This window comes from Trichechus manatus, unplaced genomic scaffold (genome assembly GCF_000243295.1).
Source record: "Trichechus manatus latirostris isolate Lorelei unplaced genomic scaffold, TriManLat1.0 scaffold00113, whole genome shotgun sequence".
In the NCBI taxonomy this organism is placed as follows: Eukaryota; Metazoa; Chordata; class Mammalia; order Sirenia; family Trichechidae; genus Trichechus; species Trichechus manatus.
This window is the reverse complement of record NW_004444049.1, coordinates 3,306,232-3,329,804: the sequence shown is the minus strand read 5'-3', so window position 1 is coordinate 3,329,804 and position 23,573 is coordinate 3,306,232. Positions and strand designations below refer to the sequence as shown.

Below are 23,573 nucleotides of genomic sequence, written 5' to 3'. Positions count from 1 at the left end.
GGGGAAAGCTTGCGGTGCCCCTCCCTCGGGACATACGTGTTAATGGTACAGGAGAGTAAATGGGGGAAAGCTTGCGGTGCCCCTCCCTCGGGACAAGCAGGTCCTCCCTGGAGGCACGCCCTAGAGCAAGTTTCTCCTGTGCCCTTCCAGAGGTCACCTGTACACCTACGAGTGTACAAGGGTGTGTACCTTTCTTTCCCCAGCAAAGAGTAATTGTTTAACTTTTTACTTTGAGATCATTGGAGATTCATGCGCAGTTGTAAGAAAATACAGAGACCCATATCCCCTTCACCCACTTTCCCCTGATGGTAAACCATCAGCTGCCACAAAGTCGACTCCGACTCACGGCGACCCCATGTGTATCAGAGTATAACTGCACTCCATAGGGTTTTCAGTGGCTGATTTTTCAGAAGGAGATCGCCAGGCCTTTCTTCCTAGGTGCCTCTGAGTGGACTGGAACCTCCCAGCTTTTGGTTCACTGTTTGCACCACCCAGAGATGCCTCCCCCAGTCGTAATAGATTAGTATAGTATAGTCTCCCAATCAGGAAACTGATTTTGATACGATCCTTCACCTTATTCAGATTTATCACCTGCTTTACTAGAGGGTCACTGTGAGAAGGAATCAACTCAACGGTAATGGGTTTGATTTTTGGTTTTTACTTGTGTGCTTTTCAAAGCCAATGGCAGGCTCTGCAGACTCCGCTCTGAGCTTTGCTTTTTGCTACCAATGGTATGCAAGAGCCGGCATGTACTGAGCATCCTCACACTCCCACTGGCCTAGCGTCCTGGTGCGCCACACCAACCCTCACCCAGCTCTGTGAGGAGGCACCGTCGTCCCTGTTTCTCAGCAGAGGAGACCAAGAGCAAGTGGAGGCTGCTGGCTTGGGTCATCGTGCCGGTAGGCAGTGGAGCTTGGTTGTCTGACCCTTGACCCGCACCCTGCCCTTGCTCTCCTGTGTCCTGCAGTTCATGCTGCATCCTGCCTCCAGCTGCCCCGATCTTGTTAATGGCTGCATAGCACCCCTTGTGAAGTCGTGTGGCCAGGCTCACGCTGATGGTCCGTCCGGTGATTTGCCCTCCCGTGCAAAGATAACAGGAAGAAAGTCTTGAGTGACCCCCTCGGGAGGGCCAGTCCACCTTCCCAGCAGCAGAGGCCACAGTGGCTAACACCGTCCCTACCTACCTTTTTCTCCACCAGCCTGATGTAGGGTGAAAGGGGTATCACGTTACCTTAATTTCTATTTTTCTTCTGACAAATAACACCGAACATCTTATTGTGTGTTTAAGAACCTTTGCAGTTTTATTTTTTCAGATGGGTCTACTCGGGTCCTTTTTAAAATTGGATTATTGGTATTTGTCTTCTTGATTTGTAAGCTCTCTCGACATAGATTGATACAGGCACATTCTTCATATAGTCTTGTTTCTCAGATTATTTGCCCAGCAACCTCCGAATGTGACCTTATTTGGAGCTAGGGTCCTTGCAGATGAAACCAGTTAAGATGAGATCATACTAGATTAGTTATTGTCGTTGTTAGGTGCTGTCGAGTCAGTTCTGACTCATAGCAACCCTGTGTACAACAGAACGAAACACTGCCTGGCCCTGCGCCATCCTCACAACCTTTGTGCCTGAGCCCATTGTTGCAGCCACTGTGTCAATCCATCTCATTGAGGGTCTTCCTCTTTTCCGCTGACCCTCCACTCTACGAAGCATGATGTCCTTCTCTAGGGATTGGTCCCTCCTGGTAACATGTCCAAAGTAAGTGAGACATAGACTTGCCATCCTTGCTTCTAAGGAGCATTCTGGCTGTACTTTTTCCAAGACAGATTTGTTCGTTCTTTTGGCAGTCCGTAGTATATTCAATATTATTCGCCAACACCGTAATTCAAAGGCATCAATTCTTCTTCGGTCTTCCTTATTCATTGTCCAGCTTTCGCATGCATATGAGGCGATTGAAAACAACATGGTTTGCATCAGGCGCATCTTAGTCCTCGAGGTGATGTCTTTGCTTTTTAACACTTTAAAGAGGCCTTTTGCAGCAGATTTGCCCGATGCAATGCATCTTTTGATTTCTTGACTGCTGCTTCCACGGACGGTGATTGTGGAGCCAAGTAAAATGAAATCCTTTGGCAACTTTAATCTTGTCTCCGTTTATCATGATGTTACTTATTGGTCCGGCTGTGAGGATTTTTGGTTTCTTTATGTTGAGGTGTAATCCATACTGAAGGCTGTGGTCTTTGATCTTCATCAGTAAGTGCTTCAAGTCCTCTTCACTTTCAGCAAGCGAGGGTGTGTCATCTGCGTATTGCAGGTTGTGAATGAGCCTTCCTCCAATCCCGCTGCCGCATTCTTCTTCATAGAGTCCACTTTCTCGGATTATTTGCTCAGCGTACAGACTGAATAAGTATGGTGAAAGGATACATGCCTGACGCACACCTTTTCTGATTTTAAACCGTGAAATATCCCCTTGTTCTATTTGAACGACTGCCTCTTCATCTATGTACAGGTTCCCCATGGGCGCAGTTAGTGTCCTGAAATTTCCGTTCTTCACAGTGTTATCCATAATTTGTTACGATCCACACAGCAATGATTGTGAGGATGGCACAGAACTGGGCAGCGTTTTATTCTGTTGCACATGGAGTTACTGTGAGTGATTCTAACTCACGGTGACTCCATGTGTGCAGAGTAGAACTGCCTCATAGGGGTTTCAAGCTGTGACCTTTCAGAAGCAGATCGCCAGTCCTGTCTTCCGAGGCACCTCTGGGTGAGTTTGGACCACCAACCTTTCAGCTATTTGTTGAGTGCTTTACCGTTTGCGCCACCCAGGGACTAGATATAGGTAAAAGTATAAATACAGTGAGGAAATTAGCCCATTGCCTGGCGTATGTGCTGAAACTATTTTTTCCCAGTTTTTTGTCTTTTGATTTGGTTATGTTTGGCCATTTAGTGAAGTTATCAATCTGGGCTTTTATGGAGTCTGAGGGTTTTTTGGATGCTCGGAAAGCCATCTGGACTCTGATCACAAAGATGACTCCTTTCCTGCTGTCTTTCCTAGCGTTCCACGCTGTCATGTTTTATGTTTAGATCTTTGGTCCTCCTAGAACGTAATTAGAGGTACTGCGTGAGGTCGGCGACCAACTGTCTTCACTGGTGCCTCCCAGGTGACCTGCATTAGTAGGTCCAGTGAGGAGATAGGACCATCCGGTAATTTGAACGGGAAGTTCAATATACGGAGTAGTTAACAAGGCATGGAAATAATGGGGGATGGGCCAGTAAGAGTTAAGAGAACTTCTCGAGAAAATATTTAAAGAAATGGTTCTTTACTAAAAAAGAAACTTGAAGGCCCTTCTTTTAGACCCTGGAAGCTTCTCTGGAAGTTCCGTCAGCCGGCACTCTGTTCCCTGACCGTGTGAGCAACGGCGAGTTTTCTGTTGAGGGTTTGTTGGGGTCTTCACCGTCCTGTGTGGCCCACTGTGTGCACGGTCCCAGGAGACCCCACCCCGGGGAGGCTGTGGCCTAGTGTTGCCTCTCCTGGGGTCTCCGGCCAGCTCCTCTCAGTCGATTCCCCCAGCGTCTCCACCGCAATGGGGCATAATGGACAGAGCACTGGAGTTGGAGTTACAGACTGGGCTCACATCCCAGTTTGGTCACCTTCTGTGTGACCTCTCTGATCTTTGCAAACATAAAAATAGTAATGTCTTCCTCACAAGGTTGAAAGGCTGAAATAAGGTCATTTTTCCCCTCCTACACAAGGTGAGAAGCCATGCTTGACCCCAAATGTGGGCTCCTTTTTCTTCCCTCCACGGCCTAGCCTGGCATCTCAGGCTCCCAAGCAGAGAGCCACTGGGTCACCCCAAGACTGGGGAAGTGAACTTTACAGGAAACCCACCTCCCGTGGCCCAGGTGCAGGGAGACGTGGGAGCTTGTGGGGACATCGGGAAGCCAGGGTGTCCTGCCGCCAGGGGTGGGGCACAAAGGGGGTGTCTTAGTGACCTAGCGCTGCTATAACAGACATACCACATGTGGGTGGCTTTGACAAACAGAAGTTGTACAGTTTAGGAGGCTAGAAGTCTGAACTCAGGGTGCCGGCTCGCGGGGAAGGCTTTCTCTGTCGGCTCTGGAGGAAGGTCCTTGTCTCTTTTCAGCTTCTGTTCCTTGGTTTCTTGGCGATCTTCATGTGGCTTGTATCCACCCACTTGCACTTCCTTGCTTCTGTGCCTAATCTGCCCTTTTTATATCTCAAGAGTGATTGGCTGAAGACACACCAAACATTGATATGACCTCATTAATGTAACAAAGAAAATTCTATTCCCAGATAGGATCACATCTACAAGTATATTGCTGTTGTTGTGTATTCTGATGCATAGCGACCCTGTAGGACAGAGTAGAACTGCCCCATAGGGTTTCCAAGGCTGTAATCTTTATGGAAGCAGACTGCCACATCTTTCTCCCACAGAGCAGCTGGTGGGTTCAAACTGCCGACCTTTAGGTTGGAAGCCGGGTGCTTAACCACTACGCCACCAGGGTTCCTTCACACAAGGACAGGGGTTAGGATTTACCGCACATATTTTGAGGGGACACAGTTCAACCCATAACAGGAGGTCTAGTGCCTCTTTGAAACTCGGCCTCTGAGTTCATGGGTGAGCATCTGACGTGGATCTGGGGTGGTGGATCCACAGGCACCTCTGCCCCCTCCCCTTCTCCTGCAGCAAACTTCAGGGTGTGATGGCTGCTCTACCCCCCACCCCGCACCTCTGGTCTCACCAACCCTAACTGTTACGAGTCGCTGTGAGTTGGAATCAACTCAAGGCCAGTGGGTTTATACTTGTGTTATTATCCCATTTGAGAATCGGTTTTCTTTGTTACGTTAATGAGACAGTAACAGCGTAGGGTATGTTTTAAGTCAGTCTCTTCTGAGATATAAAAGAGATTAAACAAGCAAGTGAGCACGTGGAGATGGCAGAAGAGAGATGGCCCGCCACACGAAGGTCACCCAGGAGCAGAAGCTGAAAAGGGACAAAGACCTTCCCTGAGAGCCGGCGCCCTGAATTCAGACTTCTAGCCTCCTAAACTGTGAGAAAATGGATTTCTGCCTGTTAAGGCACCCACCTGCGCTGTTTGCGGTCCAGCAGCGCTAGGAGACGGAGGCGCTAGCCCGGCACCATCCAGAGGAGGGATCCAGGGGAGTGTGGCACCAGGCTAGCCAGCCGGCACAGCACAGAACCACCACACTGGGGGCGAGAACCCAGGAGGAGGGCGGCCGCTCCCGAGGAGCACTGGGTAACCCCTTCTTTGCTCCCCCCAGATCCTGAACCCACCACCATCCCCTGCCACAGACCCCTCCCTGTACAACGTGGACATGTTCTACTCTTCAAACATTCCTGCCTCCACAAGACCATACAGGTAAGAACCCCCCACAGCCCTCCATGTGCCATTTGACGGGTGGGAAAACCGAGGGAAGGCGCGGCGGGCTGGTGGTGGTGGGTGTGCGCTGGGGCTCTGCCGGCCCCGCCCCGACCACACCTGGCCGCCTCCCCACCGAGCCGCACTGGTCTGGGTGTTCTGCGTGGGCTCTCTCGGCTCACAGGGTAGTTTGTGAAGTGGGACAAGCTGCTGGCAGGTGTAGCTGTGGAGTTGTGGGCCTTGAATGACGCCACAGGGGTGTTCCCACCCACATGGCCAGTCCAGGCCCTGGTGCCATGGGAGGCTGATGTGCGGAGGGGAAGGGCTCGGGCTCCGATGGCATGGTGTGAACCCCATCTGTGGGACCCTGGCAAGTGATGTCGCCTCTCAGGGCCTCAGTCCTTGGCAGGATCAAATGGGTGTGGGAAAAAAAAGACCAGAGCTACTGGCCTGACAGAGACTAGAGAAACCCCAAGAGTATGGCCCCTGGATACCCTTTTAGCTCAGTAACGAAGTCACTCCTGAGGTTTACCCGTTGGCCAAGGATTAGACAGGCCCATAAAGCAAAACAAGATTGAAGGGGCACACCAAGCCTAGGGACAAGGACTAAAAGGCAGGAGGGGACAGGAAAGCTGGTAATAGGGAACCCAAGGTCAAGAAGGGAAAGTATTGACATGTCATGGGGTTGCTAACCAATGTCATAAAACAATATGTGGACTAACTTTAAGGAGAAGCTAGTTTGTTCTGTAAACCTTCATGTAAAGTACAATAAAAAAAACTAAAATAAATAAAATGGGTGTGGAGTGCTGGCCGTATCACCCAGCACGTGTGGGGCCCTCGATACATGTGAGGTCCTTGGGTGGCGCAAATGGCTTCTGCTTGACTACTAACCTAAAGGTTGGTGGTTTGAACCCACCCAGCGGTACCATGGAAGAAAGGCCTGGCGATCTGCTTCCCTTAAGATTACAGCCAAAAAACCCCTATGGAGTGGTTGTACTCTGTAACACACGGGGTGGCCATGAATCCAAATGGACTAGATGACGCCGGTAGGTTCAATGGTCCTGTCTCCTTACTTGCTACATCAAATGGTCCGTTGAAGCCTGAGAAACCCACAGGCCTGTTCAGCAAGACCCTGCCTCCCCCAGTGCTCCCGTACTAGGGTCACAGGCCCGTCTCTCTCTCTGGGTGGGGTGAGGCACTTGGGAATCTTGAAACGTGGAGTCCCAGCCACCTGATCTGTGTCCAGGGGCTGGGTCAGAGCCTGGGTGGGTGGGGTGAGCCTCAGCCCCTTAACCCAGTGGTCTCAGCCAACAGCGCTCACCCCCAGGTCCACTGGGGCCCTCACCCCAGGTAAGCCTGAGTCTGGTGAGGCAGGTGGGCTGGGCTCAGGCCTCGTGGACCTCAGGGCCTTGGCCACGTCTTTGGGACCACCTGAAGTGGAGACAGGCTACACTGCCGCCTAGTGGCCAATTTTGGGAACTCCTGGGCCCAGCCGCAGCCTCCCTCTCTCGCTACTTCCTCACAGCTTGGGGTGGGCAGCATAGAAAGGGGAACCGAACGGCCCCCCGCAGAGGCAGATCTTCATTTCTGGCCTTCTCTTTACCGCGTACCTGCCCTCAAGGACCTGCAGTGGCTCCCTAGTGCTTCAGTGTCGTGTCCAGCCACCACTGTCCACCTTGGCTGTCACGGGCTATGAACAGCAGCCTCGCCTGTCACGGACCCCGTGGTAGTCACAGCAGACAGACTTGACCATCTCCGGTCCCACCCTGTGCCTTTGCTCTCGCTGTTCCTGATCTCGATCCCCCTCCCCACGGCCCACCTCACAGCACACAGGGTCCCTTCCTGCTTCCAGGCCCCAGGAGGTGTGTAACAGGCTGCACCTTCTTTGGGTGTCGGCTCCACCTTCCAGCCCCTGTGAGCCCCTCTGCGAAGGGCCGGGGCTCTCAGACACACCACAACCGCACTCCTGGCCCCAGACTCTGATGCAGGATTTCTGGGCTGCGTGTGGGCGCAGGAGGCATCTGGGAGGTGACGTTACTGTGATGGAGGAGGGGGGGAGACATCTCCTGGAGTCAGATTGTTTTAACTCAAGATGAAACCATCCCGGCCATACAGTCTCCAACGTTTATAGTAACGATGTAATGGCGAAGGGTTGCCAGCACTTTCTTATGTCAAGTACTACTTCTAGCACTTTCCACGTAGCTTCTCCTCTAACTCCCAGCCACCTTGTGAAACGGATACTGTTTCCTCCATGAGAACCTGAAGCTCAGAGAGGTTAAGTCAGCTGCCCAGGTCACCCAGCCAGGCTTCTGACCTTGACAGGCAGGCTGTGGGGTCCTTGTTCTCCACAGAGGCAACCTTGGCCTGGGGCTCCGGGCCTTGCCGGGGCCCAGGCTTACAGTTAACAGAGCCATCCCTCGTAACAGCCCTGCAGGGTCAGCGCAGGCACACCTGCTTTACAGGTAAGATGGTGAGGCTCAGAGAGGGAAGTGACCTGCCCGGGCCGCTCAGCTGGGGTGGATCCCGAGTGGGACCTGCCTTGCTCCAGAGCTTGTACTTGTTAACTGTTCCAGGGCACCTTACCCACTGGGGCGGACATGGCCATGGGCATTCCCGAATCAAGGGCCCACCCCTTTCTCTGTCCTCTGCAGGCCTTACATCATCCGCGGCATGGTACCCCCAACGACCCCCTGCAGCACCGACGTGTGTGACAGCGACTACAGTGCCAGCCGCTGGAAGGCCAGCAAGTACTACCTGGACCTGAACTCGGACTCAGACCCCCACCCGCCCCCGCCCACGCCCCACAGCCAGTACCTGTCGGCAGAAGACAGCTGCCCACCATCGCCGGCCACGGAGAGAAGCTACTTCCACCTGTTCCCACCCCCGCCATCCCCCTGCACGGACTCATCCTGACCTCGGCCGGCTGCCCTGGCCTCTCTGCGCCCCTGTAAATATTTTTAAATATGAACAAAGAAAAAAATATATTTTATGACTTAAGAAATAAATATAGTTGGGATTTTAAAAACAAGAAATGTGAACAGTGATGCGGTGGGTGGGGCTGGGAGAACTTTGTACAGTGGAGAAAATATTTATAAATTTAATTTTTTTAAACGTAACTGCTGTTCTTTCGTGCCCTGTGTGTGTTTGAGTTGAAATCCCAAGTTGGTGTCCCCACGGAGCAAACGCCAGGCTCTGGCCTGCCTCCGGAGCACCTGTCCTCCTGGATGAGGGCTTCTGTCTCTGCTGGATTCCCAGCAGGATGAGCAGAGACGTCTCTGGGCAGAGGGCAATGTGTTCACTAGGAGTCGTCTGTAGTGCAGTGAATGACTTAATATGGCCCTTCTAGCCATAGTCTTTACAACTACCACCCGGTGACTGGGTGGGACTATGCAAATGAGGTGCTTATGGCCCACCAAGGGGATTGGATACCAGAAAGTCAAACCCGTTGCCGGTGAGTCAATTTCGACTTATAGCGACCCTATAGGACAGAGTAGAACTGCCCCATAGGGTTTCCAAGGAGTGGCTGGTGGATTCAAACTGCCAACCTTTTTTTGGTTAGCAGCCAAACTCTTAACCACTGCGCTACTAGGGCTCCAGGGGGATTGGATAGCTTGCTACTAATGTAAATAAGGTGCATGGCACCCTTGTATGGAACCCTAATGAGGGGACCGGTCAGTTTTGCCATCACACTAGGCTTAAAGGGAGACAGACAGACAGGAGCTGTAACACTGAAGACAGTGAGAGCAGGAACCAGGGGACCAGGGCAAGATGGCTGCCACGGGGCTGGCCAACCCACACTGCTAAGAGATGTAACACTTGCCCAAGAAAGCCCCCAGCACGGCCTGGTGGCAGAGGGCAAGAAGAAGCTGTCCTGATTGAGGAACTGCATCCTGAGTTGTTCCTGTTACTTCCCTAATAAACCGCTTAACTGTAAGTATAGTTCATGAGTTCTGTGAGATGTTGCAGTGAATTACAGAACCCAAAGATGGGAGGAAGTGTGCTGAGGGAAGGGGAGCAGTTGATGTTAGAGATGATGGAGTGGGACAGCAGCTTGGAGAAGAACTTGGACATTTGGGACATCTTTAACCTCTGCCTCATAGGAACCAGGTTTGTGCTGATCCTTACAAAAGAAATTTATTCATTTAGTTGGTGTCAGAACAGTGGAGTTCCCTGCAACAGCCCAGACTCACTGGAATATTTAGTTTTGGAAAAAAGGGAATAAACGAGAGAATGAGAAACCTTTGTTTCCTGGATGGGATTAAAAACACCCATGGATTAAAGCAGCTGTTACGTTGCAATCAGTTACCCAAGGCAAACGCTATTTACGGGAATTAGGAGTGGTGGATCTAATTCCTGAGGAATAGGCTAGTTGGATGCATAGGAAATACAGAGTGATACGGGCAGGGGAGACACAATTCCTTGGTTTCTGTTACCAGTGATAGCTGCAATAGCAGCGAAAAGAATGTAGGAGTGGATTGTAGCACTGAACCAAGCCCAGATCCTGTCTGGTCAGAGCTATGACTGCTAGTCTCAGGGTCCCCCCGGAAAGGAAAAAAGTGTAGGAGCAACAGGAAGTTTCTCTACAACCATTGGTCACCAAGAAGATAGTCTGGGAGGGGAACGGGCAAAACCAAGAAACTATTGAAACCAAGGGGTATAGTGTAAAGGAGTTGCATCGGTTTGCAGATCAGTATCACCAGCTTCCAGAGGAACCATTACTAAAATGGATTGTGAGAGCGACTGATTTAGGGTCAGTGTCTTTAGTTTTGAATGCTGCAGAATGGAAGAGTATGTTTGGGTTGATGCAAGACCCACAACTCACTATGGAACAGTCAGGAATGATGATACAAGATCCAGTTACACAGCAGGTTAACCTGGAGAGAACAGCCAGCCTGGTGGACTGCATAAATTTGCAGTGAGATTTGTTTACCCTGAGAAGGGAAACTGCCCCTCTCCCCCTCTGAATACCCAATGGAACACTCCAGAGGAAGCAGCTGATGTGCCGCTAATTCAAGCCATGCTGGAATGGCTTTATGGTGATCAGGATATTCATCCAATGAGTATGCCCCTTACACAGGTCATGGCAGATATGGTAACCAAGGGAGCCCCTTCTACATGGGCACCCCATGTAACCTTGCTACTGCAAAACAAAGCAACAATCTGAGAAGACTTGTTGGATCTGTTGGCAGAGCTTTCCCGCATGGGTCTTACAGATGCAGGAAACATAAGGGTGATTCATAGGAAAATGAGAATAGACAATATGGTAAGAACTTACCCTAGCAGGACAGAGATTTTTAGATGGTTACTAAGAGATGGGATGAATGCAGCGGACATTGATGGAGTTGAGACAGGTTCTAATGCAACACTACAAGAGGCTGGGTGGACCAATGGAAACTCTTGCTGGTCCCCCAACGTTAAAGAGGGCTAAACAAGTTCATTCTGTTCAACCCAGTTGGGAAGAATTTAATGATGGGGAGTCCCACCTGGGGCCATTTGAAGCCAAGCTCAAGTAGTTGATCAAGATAAGGATTGACAAGGGGGCCAGGGTCTTCTGGTCCAGCCCCTAGCAAGAGACCCGAGGCCATATGCACATGTGTGGGTAAAATGGTCTAGGGGTGGGGAAGAGACTTTCTTGGGGCTCCTGGACACAATACCCCAATGTACTGTAATCCCAAATCCTGTCAATAAAATCTTAAGGGGCCTAAGGTTAGACTGTGGGTATCTGGGGGTGCAGTGGTTAATGTGATTAAGGTGAAAGTTTGGATGAGAATTGGAAGATTTAAACAGATCTTGTATGAAGTAGTTGCATCTCTCTCACCTGAATGTATTATTGGTATGGATATTATGTCTAATTGGGGAACACTCCCTCTACCTGATATTGTAAAACTGAAGGCGTGTAAGTCTGCCCTTAGGCCAGTACCGATTGAACATGCTAAATGGGAACCATTAGAATTGCCCAAACTCACTCAGGTTGTTAATTTGAAACAGCAGACTAAAGGAGATTATTGCTTTGGTTAAAGGCATGCTAAAAGCTGGAGTGCTGGTGCCGACAAATTCTCTGTCAGCCCTGTATGGCCCGTGAAAAAGGCAGATGGCTCATGGAGGCTGACAGTAGACTATCGAGGCCTAAATAAAGTAGTGCCACCTGTGGCTTCCACTGTTCCAGACATGGTATCAATGGTGCAGAAAATACAGCAGGCTAAAGGAGACCGGTACTCAGTGAGTGATCTTGCAAATGTCCTTTTCTCATCCCAATCTCGGAAAAGAGCCAGCTTCAGTTTTCTTTCATGTGGGAAGAATTCCAATTTACTTGTACTGTCCTGCCACAGGGTTACTTGAATTCCATGGCTTACTGTCATAGTTTGGTTAGAAGAAACTTGGACTTGGTGCAGATCTCAAGTGTAATGATACATTAAATTGACAATATTATGTTAATATCAAATATCAAAGAACAGGCTAGGGCTGATTTGAATACAGTGGTGGCCCACATGACCAACGAAGGCTGGTTAATCCAGAAAAAATCCAGAGCCCTGCCCAAATGGTGAAATTCTTGGGAATAACTTGGGCAGGAGCCACCTGTGACATTCCACAGGCAACCAAGGATAAGTAGACTAATCAGAAGGCCCAATGTTTGGTTGGTCTGTTTGGATTTTGGAGAATGCATATTCCACATGTGGAAATATTGCTGGCTCCCATCCATAAAACCACGCGGAAGAAAACTGCATTCGAATGGGGGCCAGAGCTACAGCAGGCTGTCTAAATTACAGAAAGCAGTCTTACTCTCCCTGCCTTTAGGCCTTTATGATCCACATTCAGACATGATTTCTGAGGTGTCTGCCACATGTGCTTATGCAGACTGGAGCTTATGGCAAAAACCTGAGAACACCACCCTATGGTGACCATTGGGATTCTGGACTAGAAAGTTGCCAGATGCTGCAGCACAATACACACCATTTGAAAGGCAATTACTTGCCTGCTATTGGGCATTGATTGAGACGGCCTCAATGACAGAGGATGTAAAATCATCATGAGACTTGAAATACCCATAACGTCTTGGGTGATGTCAGAGAAACACCCTAATAAGGAAAGCAGTGCCCAAACAAGTTCCATATAAAATGGAAATGGTTCCTACAAGAACAAGCTACTGGGGGAATGCAGGGAGGCACCCACCATATCCAAAAGCAGGTAGTCACTTTTCCCATAGGTCCTACCCTGGAACCCCTGGGAAGCTGCCAGAGCCTATCGCTACATGGACAGTGCCCTATGAACAACTTTATGCTGACCAGCAGAAGGCTGCTTGGTTCACGGACGGCAGTTCCAAGGTACATGGACAACATGTGATGTGGAAAACTGTTTGCATTAAGACCAGCAGTTGGAAAGACTCTGAAGAAGGTAAGAAGAGGTCAGCTCAATGGACTGAACTGCATGCTGCCTTCCTAGCTGTGATGGAAGAATTGCACAATGATGAGAGCTCATATGTTTGGATTTTTATCAATTCATGGGCAGTGGCCAACAGCCTGGCTATATGGTCACGTAAATGGTCAATGGAAAATTGGACTATTAAGGGGACACCCCTGTGAGGCGTGAACCTATGGAAGGCACTCTGGGAACTTAGAAGGCACATATGAGTAGGACATGCCGATGCCCATCAGAAAAACCCCCTTCCTGGATCCAAAGGCGATTGGAATCAGCAAGTGGACCTATTGGTATGCTCACTTGAGATGGCCAATTGAGTCCCTGAAATGAGTGGACATGGGGGTGCTGCAGCAATGTAGAGATGGGGTGAATCTAGATATATCCTCCTTGCACTGTCTGAGGCACAAAATGCCCATAAGGACTGCTCTGTCTGCCAGCGAGAAAGACAGAGGTTGCAGATGGCTAAGGGGCAGATTCCCCACAGGAAGGCCCTGCAGGTAGCTGGCAAGTTGATTATATTGAGCCAAGGACGTCAGTGGCACTAGTGGCTACAAATGGGTCCTCACAGGAATAGATCCTTACTCTGGACTGGGCTTTGCATAGCCTGTGACAGATGCAAATGCCAAGAACACCATTAAGAGATTGGAACAAAAGATACTGTACTAATTTGGGCTGCTGAGTTATATTTCATCAGACCAAGGAACATACTTCATAGCCCTCAGGATGCAGCAGTGGGCCAAGAAACATATTAAGTGGATATACCATGTTGTATACCACTCTCAGAGTAATGATTTAATAGAGAACTGGAATGGACAATTGAAACCTTTGTTGTGTAGAACAGGAGATAAAGGCATGAACAGCTGGCTCACACACCTTCATGAGTGTATGCTCACACTCGACATGAGGGGGCAAAGAGAGGATCACCACTGGACAGATTTCTACACTTCTCTGGGGATCTGGGGAAGAGGGGACGGGGAAGGATGCTGGTCCTACTGTACAGTTCTTCCCCACATCACCTAAAATTGCCTTTTCCTGCTGGATGATGCAGTTCCAGGACTAGGGATGGAGCTGCAGGTGCCAGAAGCAGGGGTGATCCCTAAGCAAGAGACTATAACTATACCCGTGAACCTATATGCCAGAATTTGCAAGGGCCTGATAGAATAGACTGTACCTTCCCCTCATCTGGCAGAATTGAGGTTGACAGTGACTACTGCCGAATTGCCTAGCGGTCGCGATAGCCCGCTAGCGTTGTACCTATGTAACCCTACCCAGCATGAATGGGAGTGGACTGAGGGGGAAGCGCTTGCTAGGCTGCACTTGCTACCAGCAATCTGGATCAGCACAGCAGCTGAACCTGATGTTCCTTCCCAAGGTGGAAGGAAGGAGTAATAATAGGTGAAGGTAAAGGAATGAATAAATGGATTATGCAGTGGGGGAAATCTGACATTATGCTGATACCTCGAGAGAGATTCAGAGCAAGGGAATAATCTTGTCTCAGTTAAAATTTATCAGAGGCCAGAGAGGGTGAAGCCGAGATGACTTTTGGAGAACCTGACCACATCAGATGGATGCCTGCAGCCGACCTGAATGGCTGGTACCTGAGTAACCACCCTTACGACTCTTTGCCCTATTGAAGGACGAGTTAATGACTGTTTGGGACTGGTAAAATGACTAGGCGGGGGAAGTTAATCCTTCAGGAATAAAAGGCCCAATGCCTAGAAGACCCAGGGGGTGGCTGTAGTGCAGTGAATTCCTTAATATGACCCTTCTAGCCGTAGTCTTTGTAACTCCCACCAAATGACCGATTAAACCCAAAAAAACCAAACCCGTTGCCGTCAAGTCAATTCTGACTCATAGCGACCCTATAGGACAGAGTAGAACTGTCCCATAGAGTTTCCAAGGAGTGGCTGGTAGATTCGAACTGCCAACCTTTTGGTTAGCAGCTGAACTCTTAGCTACTCTGCTACCAGGGCTCCAATGATTGGGTGGGACTATGCAAATGAGATGCCTGTGGCCCACCAAGGAGATTGGATAGCTTGCTAATAATGGAAATAAAGTTCATGGCAACCTTGTGGGGATGGGACCATGCAGATAAGGTGTGTGGATCTTTAGTGAGGGAATCAGTCAGTTTTGCCATCCTGCTAGGCTTAAAGGGAGACATGGAGAGAGAGAGAGAGAGAGAGAGAGGAGCTGTAACAGGGAAGACAGGGAGAGAGGCAGCAGGAGACTGCAGGAACCAGGAGACCAGCTGTGGTTGGGCTCGCCGACCCATGGAGCTCAGAGATGTAACACTTGCCCAAGAAGTCTGGCAGCAGGGCCCGGCGGCAGACAGCAAGAAGCAGCTGTCCTGATTGAGGAACTGCGTCCTGAGTTGTTGTTCTTGTTACTTCCAAGTTGATCCCAATCCCGAGTTTATTCCCTAATAAACCACTTAACTGTGAGTCCATGAGTTCTGTGAGATGTTACAGCAAATTACTGAACCCAGAGATGGGAGGGAGAGTGCTGAGGAGAGGGGGAGTAGTTGACGTTGGGACCTCTTTAACCTCCACCTCATGGGAACCAGCTTTGTGCTGATCTTTATAAAAGAAACTATTCATCTAGCATCTCTGACAGACACAGGAAGCGCTGGCTTCATGGGCATAAGACCCGTGCGGTCTTGAAGGGCCGGCACTTGGTTTAATGTCCTGCTGTTGGCGTCTTGAAATTCTTAATCTCTTTTGAACAAGGGGCCCCACCTTTTCATTTTGCAGCTTGCTACGCAACTTACATACCTGCCCTGCCTGCAGCTGGCTTTGGCCGCTCCCTGCTGCTGTCTGCTGTCAACTGACCTGTGTGTACCCGCCAGGGCCGCTGTCCACCGAGAAGGCACTGGGGCTCTGGAGGCTCTTCCTGGCCCCTTGTGCCCGGTGGATGGGGCTGCAGGGCCTCACTTGCTGAGCTGCACTCCCTCGGGCTCCCAGTCCCCCTGCATCCCTTCTGCTTCCAGGCCCCCACCTTGCCCATTCCTGCAGACAGGCGGTCAGTGCCTGGCCATCAGGCATCCAGCCGACATTTCCTGGGGCTGCTGTCTGCCCACCCAGCGTGGGTGCTGGAGAAGACAGCTAAGGCCTGGTGCCTGCCCCTCGGGTCCCCGATCTGGGAGGAGACAGACGTAAATCAGCAATGGTGTGTCGTGGCGAAGCTTGGGCTGGTCTCCAGTCGCCCCTGCCACCAGGCAGGATGCCCATGTCCAGAGGGGAGAGCGGAAATGCCCACCGCAGCAGACTTGGTGGGGTCGGACCCCAGTCAGAGGTCAGGGAAGGACGCCCACACTTGGTGGTGGGTGTGCCCCACTTAAAAATCAAAACACAAGATCTGGGAGAGGCACCCTCAGTCTCCTGGCCTTCTAACAGGACCCCAAATTTGAAGCCTTGAGCCCACCCCAAGGGGGCTGGGAGGCAGGGGGAGGAGAGTCTTGTCACAGCCAAGCGCAAGACCCCTCACAATGAAGAACCCCTGAGACCCAGGACTGCAGGAGGAGTGGACAGGGAGGTGGCACCCATGCTGGGGACACTACTGAGTGACCACCAGCTGGGGCGAGAGCAAGGACCCTGCCGGGGCCAGGTGTACTGGCACAGACCTTGGGGAGTGGCCTTCCCTGCTCCCGACCGTCCAGCCCCGCCCCCCCACCAGGTGATGAGTCTGGGACGGCAGGGATGGAAATGGCAGACTTGCTGGTGCCACCCCGAGATCAGCTTCGGCTGGGAGCAGACCTGAGCCGGGAGTGCAGACACCCCACTCTAGAGTCCGCCACGGCTTCCTGTGCCTCCGGGAGGAGGGCCGAGTTTGCCTGGGAACGCTGCTCCACAGCTGCCAGCTTCCTTCTCTGCCTGGGGTTCCCCACCTGTGAGTGCAGGTAACGTCGCCCGGGAAAAAGCCGAGTGGTGTGCCTGGCCCCGGCCCCGGATAAATGGAGCTGTGACCTATTAAACTCGGTGGGGCGGTGGGCTGGGGGTGGGGGGAGTAACCCCGGGGCATACTGCTAACGCCAGAGGGCGCACCCAGGGTCCCCCACCCTGGGCCGGCCTCCTGGGGGCTCAGGGCCCCAAGGGCTCGAGATACCTGTTTTCAGGTTGGGCCACGCGCCCTGAGGTGTTAACTGAAGCACAAGCCGCAAACCCAGAGTGCAGGGGGGAGGCCTTTGCAGGCTCAGAAGCAGCGGCTGCCTTGTGGGGGTCCCTGGGTGGCTCCCCTTTCCACTCTCCTGCCCTGCCAGCCATCCAGACTGCGAGGGCCTGCCAGGAATCAGGGCACAGGGTGGCAAAGGAGCTGCCTGGGCTGCAGAGCCCTGGAGTCCCGCAGCCCTCCCCTGCCCGCTCCCCAGCTCCCAGTGCGTTGCCCCCACGTGGAGTCATTGCCTGGTTAGGGGTGCCGCCTGGTGGCCAGGGGCCTCTTCTGCACCCTCCGCTGGACCATTTCTGCCATGTAGATGCCTACCAGGAGCGCGGACCAACCCCTGGCCTCCTTCTAGGTGCCAAATAAATCTGCCAGCTTTCAGTAAGCACCTATTGTGTGCAGAGCCCTGCATTTAAGTCACCTGCGTGCTGGGGGGACCCAGAGATTAGTCAGGTGTGGCCGCTGACTAACGAAGGTCCTGCAAATCCGGGGGTGGGGCCAACACAGTCTTCAAACTAGAGGGGGCATGGCATTCCCCTGGGGAGGCCGGGAGGGCTTAGCATGTTGAAGAGAAACACAAGAGTTAGGTTTCCATGTGTCACGGATTGAATTCTGTCCCCCTAAAAATGTGTGGATCAATTTGGCTGGGACATGATTCCCAGTGTTGTGTGGTTGTCTTCCATTTTGTGATTGTAATTTTATGTTAAAGATGATTCGGGTGGGATTCTAACACCCTTACTAAGGTCACATCCTGTGGCCAATGTAAAGGGAGTTTCCCTAGGGTGTAGCCTGCACCACCTTTTGGAAAGAGAAGTGAGCAGAGAGACTTGGGAACATCCCACCAGCGAGAAAGCAGTGCCGGGATCAGAGTGCGTCCTTTGGACCTGGGGTTCCTGGACTGAGATGCTGCCAGACCGAGGGAAGACTGATGACAAGGACCTTCCTCCACAGCCGACGGAGAAAGCCTTCCCCTGAGCTGAGCCCTGAATTTGGACTTCTAGCCTACTAAACTGTGAGAGAATAAATTTCTCTTTGTTAAAGCTATCCACTTGTGGTATTTCTGTTATAGCAGCACTAGATGACTAAGACACCATGTTAAAATGGGTTGAACCTTCATAACCTACTAGAGCCCCTGTAGTGGGTTGAATAGTGCCCCCCTCTCCAAATTCCTCTCCACCCAGAACCTCAGAATGATCTTGTTTGGAAATAAGGCCTTTACAGATGTAATTAGTTAGGTTAAGATGAGATCATACTGGATTAGAACCAGCTGCCTGAGGTGTATCTTCAACAAGGAGGTGAAGTGAACCTGGATTATTTCATTTGAACATCACAACAGCCCAGCTAGGTAGATGGTGTCTAGATGAGGAAACTGAGGCTCAGGCAAAAAGCAGCAAGGCCAGAATTTTTTTTTTTCTTTTTTTTGCTCAATTGCTGCTTTATCCAATACATGTTACCAACTGGGGGTGCTACTCAGTATGACCCGAAGGAACTCTGCCTTCCCTCCAAACCGGCTCTCCTCCAGGGTGACAGCCACCACTCCCCGAGTGCCTTGCACCCCTGCACCCCTTGCTGAGGTCTCCCTTGTGTAATGGGCTCCCTCCCCTCAACCTTATCAGCGGGGAGTCATTTGCTCAGCTCAGCCCTCTCCAATACCTGATCCTAGGAGGGGGTGAGAGATGTTCCTTGTCCACGGGCTTATGTCTGCCCGGGGCACTGTGGGAAGGCAGCCTCCAGGCAGCTGGACAAGAATCATGTGACCGGGCCGTGGGCATTTCTACTGCCAGGCAGGCCACAGGGGGAGCAGGGATACCTGCGATGGGGAGGGGTCCTGCCCGGAGAAACCTGGGTGGTGAGAAGGTGGGTGGGGCTCCGGCAGAGTTCTTTCTCCCAGCCACTGCGCCGGCTCTTCACAGCTTTGGGGCCCCCTGTTGGACCACACCCTCAGACCAGGGGCCCAGGGGTCTCACCAAGGTAACCTCTTGCTAGCTCTTCTCCCGGATTCCCACAGCCCTACCACTTTGCTCTTTTCTTTCCCCATGAGCTTGATGGCAGCCTGTTAAACCTGAGCCCTAGTCCTTAGCAAGGAGTCCCTAGGTGGTGCAAACAGTGAAGCGCTCAGCTACTAACTGAATGGTTGACAGTTCCAACCTACCCAGAGGTACCTTGGAAGAAAAGCCTGGTGATCGGCTCCCAGGTCACAGCCTTGAAAACCCTGTGGAGCAGCTGCTGTCAACTAACAACAAACGTCTTTAGCGACCCCAGCGGCTCCGCCTTCTTCCAACACTCCGTCTGCAAACATCCCTTCGCGGGGACAGGAGCTCCTCACCCCTTCCCTACCTGGAGCGGACCTTAACGCACTGAAGAAAAAGAGCTACATTTCCAAGTAAAAATGGGGCTGCACTTTCCGAACCTGCTGGAATCCCTACAGCGGGTTGAATAGTGTGCTGCTGTTGTCAGGTGCTCTCCCCGTGCAGAGCAGAACGAGACACGTGCCCCCTGGCCCGGCCCCCCGTGCCCCCTCCTGCTACTCTGGCTCCAATCTGACCCTTCTGAAGCATGGGCAGCCCTGAACAGGTCCCTTTCCCGCTCCTAAACTTTCCCTGGCTCCCACTGTCTGAGCATAAACCCCAAGTTTCCTCTCCAGTCCTCCAAGGACTCCCTCCCTGGTTGGCTCCCGACCTACTTCCTCTTCTCTTTCCCCAGACCGGCTACCATCCCCAACCCAGTCCTCCAAAGACAATGCATTCCTCACACCACCCTCCACCTGTGCCCCAGGTTCTCTGGGACACACCCTCCCTCGCCCTCCGCTGCACCGAGCACACCTTGGGAATTGCTTTTGGTCTTGACTGTGTCCCTCAGTAGCCTCTGTGAGCAGCGGGGTCAGTGAGAGCAACATCTGCCCTTGGTGGCTGCCTCTCTAGAGGCCCGGCACCCTCAGGGCCGAGGCACAGGTGGGTTGATGTTACCACCTGCACTTTACACATAAACACCAGCGAGTCAGAGAAGTTAGATCATCCAGCCAACATTGGTGCCCGAATGCTTCCTAACAAAACCAAACCAGCGGCTGTCCAGTCAGTTCTGACTCACGGCGCCCCCACGTGTTGCACAGCAGAACTGCACTCCATAGGGTTTCCAAGGCTGTGACCTTTCAGAAGCAGACTGTCAGGTCCTTCCTCTGCGACGTCTCCGCGTGGGTCCAAACGGTGAAACTTACAGTCAGCATTCCAGCGATTAAGCACGTGTACCACCCAAAACCCTAAACCAAACCCACTGCTGTCGAGTAGATTCCAACTCCTACTGCCCCATAGGGTTTCCAAGGTTGTAAATCTTTACAGAAGCAGACTGCCACATCTTTCTCTCACAGAACTGTTGGTGGGTTCAAACTGCCGACTTTTAGGTTGGCAACTGAGCGCTTTAGCCACTGCATCACTAGGGCACCTTTTGCACCACCCAAGCCAAGCCCATTGGGATCGAGTCAATTCCAACTCATAGTGGCCCTATAGGACAGAGTATAACTGCCCCAAGGAGCAGCTGGTGGATTTGAACTGCTAACCTTTTGGTTAGCAGCTGAGCTCTTAACCACTGTGCCACCAGGGCTCCTTCGTACCACTCAAAAAAAAAAACCCAAACCCACCACCAGACTGAGTCCAGCACAACTAGATGGTGCCCGGCTACCACCACCGACTGCTCTGACAGGGATCACAGCAGAGGGTCCCGGACAGAGCTGGAGAAAAATGGAGAACAAAATTCTAACTCACAAAAAAAGACCAGACTTACTGGTCTGACAGAGACTAGAGAAACTCAAAAGAGTATGGCCCCCAGACACCCTTTTAACTCAGTACTAAAGTCACTCCGAGGTCTACCCTTCAGCCAAAGATTAGACAGGCCCATAAAAGAAAACGAGACTAAATGGACACACCAAGCCAGGGCAAGGACGAGAAGGCACGATGGGACAGGAAACCTGGTAATGGGGAACCCAAGGTCGAGAAGGGGAGTGTTGACACATCTTGGGGTTGGCAACCAATGTCACAGAACAATATGTGTATTACTTGTTTAATGAGAAACTAATTTGCTCCGTAAACCTTCATCTAAAGCGCATACACACAAAAAAGTAAAAAACAAAAAAACCAAACCCATTGCCGTGGGGTCAATTCTGACTCCACCCAGCTGCTCCTAAATGCTTTCTAGGCCTCAGCTAACTCATCTGTAAAATGGGACTGATAATATTGTTCGGGAGCTATCGGCAGTGAGCTCCTTCTGGAGAGCTGGCCTCTAGCCACAGGATCTGCTGCAGGCGTGAGCTGGGGAGGTGCGCCCATGTTTGCACCAGAGACCCAGTTCTCCCGGTCTGGGAGCTGACCTGACAAGCCAAGCTGGGCCCAATTCTCCGTGCAGTTCGAGGCTCTGAGAGTCAGTGAGGTGGAGGAGCTCAGGCCAGCTGAGGTCTGTGCAAGGGATGAGGGTGGGGGTGCACAGACGCTGAGCCCAGAAGGCAGCCTGCTGATGGGAGCCAAAGGAGGTGGGAGGCGGAGGACGCAGCCTGGCACCCACTCGGCAGCTCCAGCCCCCACCCCCACACGCAGTGGCCAAGTTCTACCCCTGGAGGCAGCCTGGGGAAGCCTCCCAGTCACCCAGTGACCCTATTTGACCTGGAATGACCAAGCCAGCACCATCCGAGCAGCTGCTGGGAAAGGCTGGGGGAGACCTGTCAGTCCCCTGTATGGATCCCCCACTGTGGTTCCAGGCCCGGCGTCCTCTGAGTAAAATGTGCATCGGGGGCACATTCGTGACCCTGCCCCACTGCCGCTCTTCTTGTCCTGTCCCTCTCCTGCCACGCCCCAGCGTCGCCTGTTCCCTCAGTGCGTCAAAGCCCCGCCTCGGGGTCTCTGCGCCAGTCTCTATCCCTGCCACGCTCGACCCAAGAGCCCACGGCTCGTGCTTCCTGTCCTGCGGGCTTTGGTGGAAATGCCACCTCCTCGGAAGGGCGTCCAACACTCTCTGCCACCAGCCCGTCGGCTTCCCCGATGTTTCCCTGGCTGTGGACTGAGTGTCGGAGCCGCGAGGACGTCCGCGCCCCTGTACCCCACAGTCCTTGCACACCTGCAGCGCCCCATACAGAGCTGCTGCACGAACGGATAGACCAGCCTTTCCTGCTCAGGCCCCCAGCCCAAGCACATCCTTGGGGTGCGACTTTGCACTCGATTCCACTCTGGCCTCGCTTCAGGAGGCGAAACATGTTCGTCCTTTTCATCGCCCATGTCTAACTTTTGCCCTCTTGTTGATTTCCGTGAGACTCAAAGGCGCCTCGAATCTACGTTAGGACAAGGCAGGTTGTTAGGAAGCCCCTGAGGCGGGCGCCCGCGACTCTTAGGTGTCCCGGGCCGGTTCACCGTACGGAAAGGGGGTCCTGGAGCTGGGAGGCCTCCCGGGGAGGAGCCCGGACGGTTCTGTAAGCTGCTTGTGTGTAAATCCTTCTCGAAGACAAAAAGGACACCCATTCTATTATTTGCACACGTCTGCTTTCTCCCGCGGAAGTGGGCGCACAGCGCGAGAAGGGAATCCACCTCTATCACCTTGACCCCCAATCCTGGCACAGCTACCTGACGTGGGTGAAGCGACAACGGCTTCCTTTTATAAAATTCAGCGTGGAGAATGCGGGCATCGATCCCGCTACCTCTCACATGCTAAGCGAGCGCTCTACCATTTGAGCTAATTCCCCAGCTCGGGATCACTTCCGTCGCCGGGAAACACATACCGCTCACGTCATCACCCGTGTCGCTGCGACCGCAGCCCGGCCCCCGGCCATCGCGCACGCCCATTGGCTCCCCTGCCGCCCGATGCCCGCAGCCTGGATTGGTTTGGCTCCATTTAGTTTTAAAAAGCATTGGCTCCTCGGATTGGTAGTCAGTAGCGTCCGTCAGGCGGAGTCCCTGCTGTTGCTACGGCGCAGGGGAATCCCACCAGGCTCCTCCCGGTTTCTGATTTGTTTCTCAGACTCCGGTGTCCTAGAGGTTCCGGATCCGTCAAGTCCATGGGAAAAGAATGTGCCCCTCGCGCTTGACTGATGGCGCCCGCAGGCCAATCGGAGTGGAGGCCGCGGAGATGTGAGGCCATCCAATAGGCTGCAGGGGGCGGGAGAGGGAGACCAATGCGCTTTGAGCTGTGGGCGGGGCAGAGCGGCGATTGGTGGCGAGGCAGCCGGAGGGAGGGCGGGGGAGCTCAAGGCCTGCTTGATACGTCCGCCATTTTGGGCGCTTCGCTGATGGTTTCGGTGAGCGCGTTTCCCGCCTGAGCGCGACTAGCGGCGGGTCGCGGGCACCTCCAGGTAACCGCGTGGGGAGGTGGCGGGGCGGGCCGCGGCGCGGGGGGCGCGTGGCGGGGTCCTCCGCTGAGCCTTGGGGCGCGGGCAGGAGCGTCCGGTCCCTCTTCCCCTCCCCCCCGGAATTCGCTCGCCCCGCGGCTGGGAGGCGGTGAGTCCTCCGGCCGTCTTCGCCCGCCCTGTCAGGCCGCGCTCCCCGCTGAGGCCCCGCCGGGCTAGGCTAGGGGCGGGAGGCAGGCCTGGCGGCAACTCTGCGCCCGCCTTGACGGGCGCGGCCTGCG

General features: G+C 52.8%; 2 protein-coding genes and 1 non-coding gene across 11 annotated transcripts in view; 2 read left to right on the top strand and 1 right to left on the bottom strand.

Moving 5' to 3' along the window:
* Nucleotides 1–8,315, top strand: part of LRP5 (LDL receptor related protein 5) — a 101,194-nt gene extending 92,879 nt beyond the window's left edge. Inside the window, exons 24-25 of the mRNA XM_004383888.1 lie at nt 5,305–5,402; nt 8,054–8,315. Of these exons, the coding sequence (XP_004383945.1) occupies nt 5,305–5,402; nt 8,054–8,315 (360 nt within the window). The remainder of the gene's footprint in view (nt 1–5,304; nt 5,403–8,053) is intronic.
* A 14,304-nt stretch (nt 8,316–22,619) lies between these two features.
* Nucleotides 22,620–22,692, bottom strand: TRNAA-AGC (transfer RNA alanine (anticodon AGC)). The gene has a single exon. It is a non-coding gene; the product is annotated as a tRNA-Ala (tRNA).
* A 492-nt stretch (nt 22,693–23,184) lies between these two features.
* PPP6R3 (protein phosphatase 6 regulatory subunit 3) overlaps nt 23,185–23,573 on the top strand; it is a 148,478-nt gene continuing 148,089 nt past the window's right edge. For 8 of the 9 annotated variants that reach the window (XM_004383640.2, XM_023738141.1, XM_023738140.1 and 5 more), the window contains exon 1: nt 23,185–23,298. The gene's annotated coding sequence lies outside the window, so the exon portion shown is untranslated. The remainder of the gene's footprint in view (nt 23,299–23,573) is intronic. The other variant, XM_023738137.1, reaches the window with a different exon arrangement.